General features: G+C 40.4%; 1 protein-coding gene across 1 annotated transcript; it reads right to left on the bottom strand.

The window, feature by feature from the left end:
• Positions 1-508: 508 nt before the first annotated feature.
• On the bottom strand, positions 509-1,402 carry LOC107828518 (uncharacterized). Its single transcript, XM_016655849.2, has one exon. It carries the CDS (start codon positions 1,400-1,402, stop codon positions 509-511), a length of 894 nt encoding a protein of 297 aa, XP_016511335.2.
• Positions 1,403-11,282: the final 9,880 nt, after the last annotated feature.

The following is an 11,282-nucleotide window of genomic DNA, read 5'->3' as shown; positions in this document are numbered from 1 at the left end:
ATGATTCAGAACTTCTCCCAGATGTCTCTCATGAGGTCGTTGTTGAGGTTAGCGGCATTGTTAGATATGATAGACTCTGGTATCCCAAATCTATAGATGATGTTGTTTCGGACGAAATCTGCCACTACCTTCTTCATGACAACCTTGTAAGTAGATGCTTCGACCTATTTAGTGAAATAGTCGATAGCTACCAAGATAAAGCGATGTCCATTTGATGCGGCAGGCTCTATGGGTCCAATCATGTCCATGCCCCAAGCGGCGAATAGCCAGGGTGAACCCATTACGTTTGACTCATTTGGTGGAACCCGGATAAAATCCTCGTGAATCTGGCATAGGTGAAACTTCTGCACGTAGCAGATACTGTCGCTTTCCATAGTCATCCAAATGTATCTAGCTCTCAAGATCTTCTTGGCTAATGTGAACCCGTTCATGTGAGGTCTACATGTTCGTGCATGTATTTCCTCCAATAGTCTGGTTGCTTCAACGACATTTACACATCTCAACAAACCTAAGTCTGGGTCCTCCTGTACAGGACTTCCCCGTTGAGGAAAACATGGTTTGCCATCCTCCTGAGGGCTCGCTTTTGACCATTAGTAGCATCCTCCGGGTATTCTCTAGTTGAAAGGAATTTCTTGATGCCGTGATACCATGGTTTCCCATCTGGATTTTCATCTACATGGAAGCAATAGGCGTGTTGATCTCTGATCTCCACCTCAATAGGGTCGATGTAGTTCTTGTTTGGATGCTGGATCATAGATGATAGGGTTGTAAGGGCATTGGCGAACTCGTTCTCAATCCTGGGGACGTGCTTGAACTCAATCTTTGTTAACTTCTTGCACAACTCTTTCACATAGTGCAGGTATGGAAGTATCTTGACATTCTTGGTGGACAATTCCCCTTGGACTTGGTGTATCAACGAATCGGAATCTTCTATGACCAAAAGCTCTTTGACGTTCATGTCGACTGCCATTCTGATCCCAAGGATGCATTCTTCGTATTCAGCCATATTATTGGTACAATGGAATCTTATCTTTGCCGATGCTGGATAATGTTGTCCAGATTCATAAATCAGGACTGCCCAAATTCCGACTCCTTTGAAGTTTGTTGCTCCATCTAGAAATATTCTCCACCCAGGGTACGATTCTGCAATATCTTCTCCAGCAAATAACACTTCTTCATCAGAAAAATATGTAGTAAGTGGCTCGTAATCCCCATCACCCGGATTTTCTGCGAGGTGGTCGACTAAAGCTTGTCCTTTGATAGCCTTTTGGGTTATGTACACAATATCAAATTCGTTGAAGAGAATTTTCCATTTAGCTAGCTTTCTGATAGGCATCAGCTTCTGCAAAATATACTTGAGCGGGTTGAGCCGAGATATCAGATGTGTGGTGTATGCCGACATGTAATGCCTTAGTTTCTGGGCAATCCAAGTCAGGGCACAACAAGTGCGTTCTATTAGAGTATACTTGGTCTCGCATAGTGTGAACTTCTTGCTTAAGTAGTATATGGCCTACTCCTTGCTCCTAGTTTTTTCATGATATCCCAATACACAACCGAAGGCATTATCCAAGACTGACAAGTTGAGCAACAATGGATTCCCTGGTTCGGGGGGAACCAACATTGGTGGGTTTGAGAGATACTCCTTGATTCTATCGAAAGCTTTCTGGCACTTTTCTGTCCATTTTGTGGCAGCATCTTTCTTCAACAGTTTGAAAATAGGTTCACAGATTACCGTGGACTGGGCTTTGAAACGACTGATGTAATTCAATCTACCCAGGAAACTCATGACATCTTTCTTGCTCTTTGGTGGTGCTAATTCCTAAATAGCCTTGATTTTTGATGGATCCAATTCTATCCCCTTCCCATTTATAATGAAGCTCAACAGTTTTCCAGCGGGGACTCCGAACGCACACTTTGATGGGTTAACTTCAAACTGTACCTTCGCAAGCGTTCGAAAAATTTCCTCAAATTGTCCAAGTGCTCTGAACTCTTTCGAGACTTTATGATGACATCATCCACATACACTTCAATCTCCTTATGAATCATGTCATGAAAGAGGGTTGTCATGGACCTCATGTAGGTGGCGCCGCACTCTTGAGGCCAAACGGCACGACTCTATAACAATAAACTCCCCAAGGTGTGGTGAAGGTCGTCCGCATCTTCCTCGTGCATCAAGATTTGACTGTACCCAGTGAAACAATCCACAAACGACTACAGTTCATGCTTCATGCAATTATCGATGAGGATTTGGATATTTGACAGAGGGAAATCGTCCTTTGGACCAGCTTTGTTGAGATCTCGGTAGTCCACACATATTTTGATCTTTCTGTCTTTTTTGGGTACTGGGACGATGTTTTCCAACAAGCTTGGATAATTGGTGACCCTTACCACATTCACTTCTATCTGTTTGGTCATTTATTCCTTTATCCTCAAACTTAAATTGGGTTTAAATATTTTGGGTTTCTGCATGACCGACGGTCTGGTAGGATTAGTTTGCAGCCGATGTGAGATAATGTCAGTACTTAATCCTGGCATGACATCATAGGACCATGCGAACACATCGATGTACTATCGGAGGAGCTCAATCAGTTTTTCCTTCTGCTCAGCTTCTAGGTGAATGTTGATTCTAGTTTCTTTTACTTCTTCTTCACTTCCAAGATTAACCACTTCTGTTTCTTCGAGGTTGGGCTTTTTCTGACTCTCCAACTGCTCAATTTCATGTGGGAGATTATCGGGCATGATGCTCTCGTCATACTCCTCATAATCTGGGTCGTTGCGCTCAATGGTTTCGTTACATGTCATAATCGCGGAACGCGAGTTTTTAGCAGTTTGATTACGGAAAAGAAAAGCTAAGTATAAATAAGCGGTAAATAAATTTGCAATATTCGAGAAAATGATTCTTTTTATTTCATCAAAAGGGGAATGTCTTAAGAGTTCATAAGAGGCAAATGACAAAAAGGTACAGACACGATGCAGGCCTCAATTGATCGTGCGCTTTTTCAAAAAGAAAACTTTTACAGTTCCATACTACCAAGATTCTTGGTGAACCAAAGATGGACTGGCGGTCCAATTCCACAGCTCTTCCCTTCGTTCGGTATCCCTGATAGTCGGTGTCTTGATGTCAGTCCCTTCACAACATTCTTCAATCATATTCACGAACAGCTTTCCCATCCTGTCGATGATATCATCATCAGGTACTGAACTCTGTCTCCGATGTGAAACATGCTCTGGCACAAAAACCTTTTTCCCGGAACTAACAATGTGAGCTTTCCATTTCGGAGGTTGATATCCTATGCCAGCCCTTCTATTATGTTCAATTGGCTCTGTGATTCCGTCCGATTTGGCTCTCAGCCCTGTTCCTGGCCTGTATCTATATTTCATCATCTCCCTCATAGCCATATTGGACCTATACGGCGACTACATTTCCAAATTCTGTTTGGTCTTTTCCATATCGGTCTTCTATATGATTTCCACTGCATGGAAAGCAACTCCATCTAGCCCTTCAATGAATGGAACATGATACTCTAATTAAGCGGAGTGACCCCACTCGCCATGAACCACGATCACTTGACATCCCCACTCAAATTTCATGCATTGGTGCAAAGTGGATGGCACGGCCCCTGCCATATGTATCCAGGGCCTGCCTAGTAGTAAGTTATAGGAAGAGGAGTTGTCCATTACTTGAAATAGTATGGGGAATTCGACCGGCACGATCTGCAAGGCCAAATAAATTTCTCCAATAATATCCTTTTGCGAACCATCTAAGGCTCTCACCCTTACGTGGCTTTTCTTGCCATCCCTCAAATGAATTCCCAACTCTCGTAGGGTAGAGAGCGTGAAGAAGGGTACGAGGTACCCAGTTAATGAAAATTAACAGTATTTACAATTCAAGCAGAGAAATATAAGCATTATGAGTTACTTTCAACAGTAACAGAGGTATGTACAATTGGCCACACCCATCTTAGTTATGCCCTATGGGAGCTAACATATATGGTTTAAGAGAAGGATGGGATATCAGGATCCGGCTGGGTTAGAGAAACCCTAAATGGTGAATGGATTATTTGAGTTAGTTGACATTTCCGAAGGATATTACAAATGTGCAAATAGCTCTCCTTGTGAGACACCCAGATGGTGCACTCTAGAATAATACAACTAGATATGAATACTAGAATGTTCAGAATTTTTTTAACAAAGATAGGCACTGGAAGCCTGGAAGGGATAAATATTACCTTAGTGTGCCTCCCGTTCCAAGTAGAGAAAGAATGTTAGGCAACCCGAAGAGCCAGTAGTTGGAGCAGGGGGAGCTAAAAGCAAAAGAGTATCTTGTTCGAGTTTTCAGAATAAAGTGATAGACATAAATATGAGCCCCATAAGAAGAGAGCTTATAAAGCATTATGAGTAAGATGTGATACATGGATGACAGCGGTAGGAAAAAGAAATGACAGTATTACAGAGCCTATAGTCAAGTGAAGGAAAAGATGAGAGGTGATAGGCCTTGAGACAACAAAAGAGTATAGGCCATAAAGTCATACCCTTATTTTGAGAAATGAGTTTGTGACTCTAACGTGATTACCAAAAGGAAAAGTTAGACCCCAGAGTAATAGAAATCAGTATGGACTGATGAACAAGATAAACTAAACATGAATTAGGAACTGAGTAATAGTCGGCATCATGAGAATTTCAGAGATTGCGTCCCGTCCAGTATACGATGTGATAAGCTCGCGGCTTTACAAGAGTCAGAGGGTCCTCCCTAGGTACTACAATGAAAGACCAGCTGAGGAAATAAGGAAGAAGGCTTCAACCCCATAAGTAACTTGAAGAAGGAATGGTCATGTAAGAACCGTCTCACTACAACATTGTATGCACTCCATAAGAAAGTGGCACCTACTGTGGCTAATGAACAGGAAGTAAAATCAAAAAGTAATATTCGAGATCATATGAGTTGCACGAAAATTTTGGCATGTGTGGGAACTAAGATAAGTAAGTATGCACGCAACAAGGGGACAGAAAGACCAGGAAAAGTAATAGCTTACGTTTAAAGAAAGCTCAGAAAGAACGAAAGGAATTATTCGAGCAATGATCCAGAGTTAGTTACGTTATGAAGGCACTTAAGATTTTGGAGTATTATCCATGCAGCATATATGCTGACAATCATACAGTCGTAGAAGACTCCGGTATAATTTAAAAGAAAGAATTGAATCCAGGTCATGGACAAAGGATTGAATTATTAGAAGATTGTATCATGGATATTCCATAGCGCCCATGAAAGGCTAAAGTAATAACTAATACCATGAGCCGCAAATCGGAAGATAGCTTAAACCTAAATAAAGGCTGATCAGAGGGAATAGGAAACTAAAAGAGTTACATCAACTAAGTAAGTCAGGAGTCTGATTATTGGACCCAAAAAATTATAGAAATCGTGATTGAGATCATTGAAGAATCACTCTTAATATCAGAGATACAAGAGAGATGGTACAACAACCATATTCCATAACGACTCTACGATAAAGCCAGTTAGAAGAAGCACCAACCTCATAAGAAGTCAGTATGAAGCTCCCACCAGATTGTGTATGCAAGTATTATAATAAAGCTTCAAGTTATGGATGGGAATTATACCTGTGTGGAAGGGAGGTCATGAAAGAGATAGAAGATGTGATGCGATATTTTAAGGTAAGTAAGGTAAAGGTGAACAACGTACGAGATACTCAAATGCAGAAGGTGGTGAATAGTCCATACTTCGGATAGAAGGCTAGAAGTGATGGGATTCAGTATCCACGAATGATAGCGGCGACGTCAGTGGCGTATCTTCTAGCCCATGGTTTCTAGGTACTGAGAGGTCTAGTTAAAAGAGCAAAGAAGAGTTAGAGATGATGTGATGTCTCTCTTGATGTTCCAAAATAACACAAGGAAATCTATGGTGCACGCAAGTTGAAGGAAGGTTGCGAATAATATAAATAGATATGTGTAGGTTGCAAGCTAAAGTATGATAAAGCAACAAGGTTTTAGGAAGACAAGAGTAAGGATAAGAAAGGGTGAGTGAGAAGGTGATGAGAATGGATAAGTCCTCAGGATTAAGCCCATGAAAACAAGAGAGCTAATGGTTTCTCTAAGTTATAGAACGCTCAGTATAGCCTGAATGAACTCAAAGAAGTCTAAGACTAATAGCATTTTGAAGAGATGGAATGCTGCCCTGGTAGTAAAATGAGGGTGTAATTGTGATAGATAAAAGATGACGTTTGGGCCTTCGATTGAGTAATGATTTGATGAATTGGAAGATTTCATGGACGGCACGGAATTAAAATACCCCTACCCATAAGATGAATCATGTTGGCATGCTATGAAATACGGTCATTAGAGTATAGTATCACCCCTAGGAGGATTAGGCAAGCCACTTCAGATGTCCCCCAATACGACGTAAGCCCTAGTGGCAATGTATTACGTAAAAATTTTCAAGTTATCAGTGGTAGATTGTAAATCAACAATGGATGGATAAAAGTTACAAAGTATGAGATGCGATTAGGCCATCAGTCTTAAGATGAATAGTAATGAAGAAGCGTTAAAAGACTTAGCTTTATGCATATAGGATGAGCAACGAGAGTAACCTGGAGTTTGGTAGCAAACCTCAGTAACGATAAATCGAAGTAAGAGTTATGGTATAGTATGGCCTACTTAGATGTAGTAAAGCTAATGACGCCCAGAGGGACAGCTTGTCATAATTCTGTATATGTTCACAAAGTGATGCCTAGAGATTGGCTAAAAGCTAGAGGAAAGAGGAGAGAAGAGTCGCATAAACGCACATAAAAAGTCAGAGTTGTATAAGCTGCATGATAGAAGGTAGCAATAGTTACGAGATTGAAAGAATTTTGACCACAAATTGTAATATGAGAAAGAGGCCTAAAGGGGGGAATTCCATGGCCTTTGGATTTATTCACAGAACAGTTGCCAAGATGGCAAGAAGAGTACTAAAGTATTCGCAAGAGCTATAGGTTATGATAATGATAAGTGCATCAGTCAACATTTGAGGACGAATGTTCCAAAGGGGGGGAATGATGTTACACCCCATGTTTTCATACGTGAAAGTACGCCATAAGTAAATTGATGAAAGCTCAGAAATGAAATGTTACATCCCGCATTTTCGTACGTTAAAGTTTCTTCATAAGTTAATCGACATAGACTCGGGAATGAGATTATTTTTGAGGTTATAAGCATTTATGCTATTTCAAACAAGGGATAAGTAAATTTGTGAAGGTGAGAGGGTAAGCATATCAAAGAAAACGAGTTCTGTTAAAGGTTGTCATTTTGAGATAAAATACGGTCCAAGGTATAATACCCCGTATTTATGGACTAGTGCCATACAAGGTACCACATGACCATGATAGCAAGGTGTATGAAGTGTGTTAAAAGTGATTAGTATTTTAAGTAATTTGGGATAATTCTTAATTATGTGGGTAATTGGTTAATTATTGGATTAATGGGAGATTAACAAGTTAATCAAGAGATTGGTGGATAATTAATTAGAATTGTTTGATAAGCTTAACAAGCCCAAAACCCAAGTAGTGACTCTTGATTTTAGGTAACTTGGTGGCATATGTTAGGGGAATTTTGTGGCTAAGTAATCCCTAAAGTGGGACCCACTAACAAAGTTAAAAATCAACCTCCCTAATTCATTAAAGGGAGATGTATTAGAACTTCAAAAAAGGCCACAGATGAATTCTCAAAATAGGAATTCATATGAACCCTTACTATCATGATATTAAAGGGTAACGTTTGGGAATGACTACAAGGTTGTAAGCATTTCACTATTTTGCAATGAAAGACGGTAAGTGTTATGGCCTCATCGTCTAAGAGAGCATGGTACAATCTTTCTCAAGAATATCATACAGATTTTCCCCTACTTCGATCCATCATTACGTATTTTTGCAAAAGACATATGTGAGAGGGATTGTTAGGAGAATCGGTTTAGGTATGTTAAGGCTATCCCTTCTTTCTTTTTGGCATGATTCATACGATATAAACGAAATGAGCGAATGCACAGCTTTCATAAATGACTCTATTCATAGAAGTACTAGGGGTGCCTATGTTCTTGATTCACTGTGTGAATTATTATTATATCTTCTGTTCATGAGTCTTAGAAAAATACGTAGTTGATAAAGTTTATCTGAAAGGCATATTGATCTTATAAAGTTCCGAGAAATCTTATTAGCGTATTTCATATGCACTTCATTCATTTATACATATACATTGACCTATGAATAGATGGCGTAATATACGTGTATATTATATGTATATGGGATATGGGAAAAGGTTATGGTGTTATATACGCACCACCTGATCAGCTGGTATACGTTGATGATTTTGCCCACAGTGGCCGAGATGATATGATGGGATGCCCTCAGAGGCTTGATGATGTTATGAACGCATATACCTATGCATGGTATGACATTTATATGCATATGCATGACATTATAAATATTAAATGATTCACAGAGCTATTTAGACTTACATGTTGAGTCTTTTACTCCATGTTTCTCTCATGTCTATTATTTACTGATTTTCATTCCTTACATACTCAGTACATTATTTGTACTGACGTCCCTTTTTCCTGGGGATGTTGTGTTTCATGCCCGTAGGTTCCGATAGACAGGTTGAGAGTCCTCCAAGTAGGATATCAGCTCAGTGGAAGATGTTGGTGCGCTCCATTTGCTCTGGAGTTGCTTATTTGGTCAGTATGATTTTGACATGTATAGATTAGTATGGCGGGGACATGTCCCGACCTTTATGATATTTATGTACTCTTAGAGGCTTGTAGACTAATGTCATGTATACGGATACTTGTATGGCCTTGTCGGCCTATGTTTTGAGTATATTAAGGATCATGCTGGCCTTATAGGCCCGTACGTCATATGTATAAGTCGGTATATCAAGTTGGGTCACCCTATATTGAGTATTCCCTCATGCTTTATTCTAGTCATCTCATGATAGCTTTTCTGGTTCATTTACATATAATAGTATTATACAAAAAGATACGTTACGTTGGTACTCGGTTGAGTAAGGTACCGGGTGCCCGCCGCGGCCCATCGGTTTGGGTCTTGTCAATTCTAGACCCGTTCGAGGACGAACATTTGTTTAAGAGGTAGAGAATGTAACGACCCGATCGGTCATTTTTGTTTCTAGAACACCGTTCCCCTAGATAAGACTCCCCGTATGTGCTTTTACTATTTTATGACTTGCGAAGATGGTTAGTTCAGGATTTGGAAGGGTTCCGATTGAAACTGGAACACTTGGTTCCATGGTTTGGCTTTAAAAGGCTAAGTTTGACCTCGGTCAACATTTTGAGTAAACGACCTTGGAATCGGGATTTGACGGTTCCAATAGATTCATATGATGATTTCAGACTCGGGCATATTTTTGGATCGGGTTTTGGGTGACCCGGGAGCATTTCGGCGCCTAATAGTAAAAGTTGGCTCTTTGAAGGTTTTAAAGTTCTTTAAATTTGGTTTGGAGTAGATTTTGGTGTTATCGAGGTCCAATTGGGATTTTGAGATCGAGAAAAGTTTCGTATGGTGATTTAAGACTTGTACACAAAATTTGGTGTCATTCCGAATAGTTTAAGCAGGATTCAACGCTTTCGGAGTAAGTTGGAAGAACTTGAAGTTCATAAGTTAATCCAATTTGGTTTGGAGTGTGATTCTTAGTCTTGTTGTCGTTTTATGTGTTCCGAGGGTGCGAACGAATCCGTTTTATGATTTCAAACTTGTTGGTATGTTCGGGTGGGGCCTCGGGGGCCCCGGGTGTTAATCGGACGGGGCTCGGACCAAGTTGGAACTTGGGAGCAACAGCTGAAGCTCCCAGCTTCTGCTACAATCGCATCTGCGCTTGGCCGCCGCATGTGCGAGCTCGCAGAAGCGAGCCTCTTTCCGCAAAAGTGGCCCAAGGTGGGCTGGCCAGTGATCGTAGAAGCTGGGAAGGTACCGCACCTGAGGAGGCGCAGGTACGAAGAAGGCCATCGCAGGAGCGGACTGAGGTCGCAGGTGCGACGCACGCACCGCAGAAGTAAGCCGCTGGTCACAGAAGCGAGGGAGTCAGCTGAGGGGAAGGACCACATCTGCGAGGCCCTTTCCGCAGATGCGGCTATAGAGCCGCAGATGCGAAAATCGCAGAAGGCAGAACACTTCATTTAAGTCGGGACTTAGGCATTTTGAGCTCATTTATTGCATTCCTTGAGCAATTGCTGAAGCTCTTAGAGATGGGTTTTCACCTAGCACTTTGAGGTAAGTAATTTCTACACAATGTGAGTTAAATAATAGATTATGGGTAGATTTAACATGTAAAATTAGTGAAATCATGGGTTTAGATGGAAAACCTAGGTTTTTGATAAAAATGGGATTTAACCACGAAAATAGTTATGGAATTTAATGAAAATCATATATCTGAGTTCATGAGGTGATGGGTAACAACTTTCTTCAAATATTTTCGGATCCGGGCACATGGTCTCGGCCGGGGATGAATTTTAGAAATTCTTCAATTGGGATTGGGTAATCACTTTAATAGCTAGAATTTGAACTTTTGAGTATGTATTGATGATTTTATATAACATTTGACTAGTTTCGAGTCGTTTGGCACAGAGTTAAGGGTTTAAAGCAAAATTGTGGACCGGGAAGTAAGCTTTGAGACGAGGTAAGTCTCTTTTCTAACCTTGTAAGAGAGAATTAATCCCATAGGTGAAATTAATTAATATATGCTTCTACTTGTGGGGGCTACGTACGCACGAGGTGACGAGAGTCCGTATGTAGCTACTAATTATGCTTATGCCCGGGTAGTTTAGGACCCAAAATCATGTTATACTCGTGATGTTTGCACCCTACTTGTAATTTAAGTGCCTAAACCATATTGGAACTTGATAAATGAATTGTAAAAGGCTGAATTTCATTTACTTGAGTTTTGGACGGGTTACTTGACCATTAATGAGAAATGGTATTTTCTTTGAATATTAGCCTCTTAATAATCTTTGAACCGGTTATTTATAAAGTATTTTCTCTTCTTGTGGAGCGGGCCGAACGCCTCAGTAATAGAATAGATGCATCTACGGTTCGTGCCGTTCGACCCTCGGCAATGCACAGTTTATATATTTTTATGTTGGGTCGTGTCGTACGACCTCGACATAATTCGTGCGTAATAATTCTTGGAGCCAATTGTAATTGATATTTTTCATTGTTTTGAGAGATTAATTTGTTAAATGATGGAAATTGACATGGGATTTACTATTAGTGAAAGAATTGTTT

This window comes from Nicotiana tabacum, chromosome 15 (genome assembly GCF_000715075.1).
Source record: "Nicotiana tabacum cultivar K326 chromosome 15, ASM71507v2, whole genome shotgun sequence".
Lineage (NCBI taxonomy): Eukaryota > Viridiplantae > Streptophyta > Magnoliopsida > Solanales > Solanaceae > Nicotiana > Nicotiana tabacum.
Note: the sequence above shows the minus strand (reverse complement) of the source record. Positions and strands in the feature narration are given on the sequence as shown.

What these genes read in the sequence shown, in the direction of transcription:
- LOC107828518 (XM_016655849.2), bottom strand. Translation starts at nt 1,402, where the DNA reads ATGTCGGCATACACCACACATCTGATATCTCGGCTCAACCCGCTCAAG.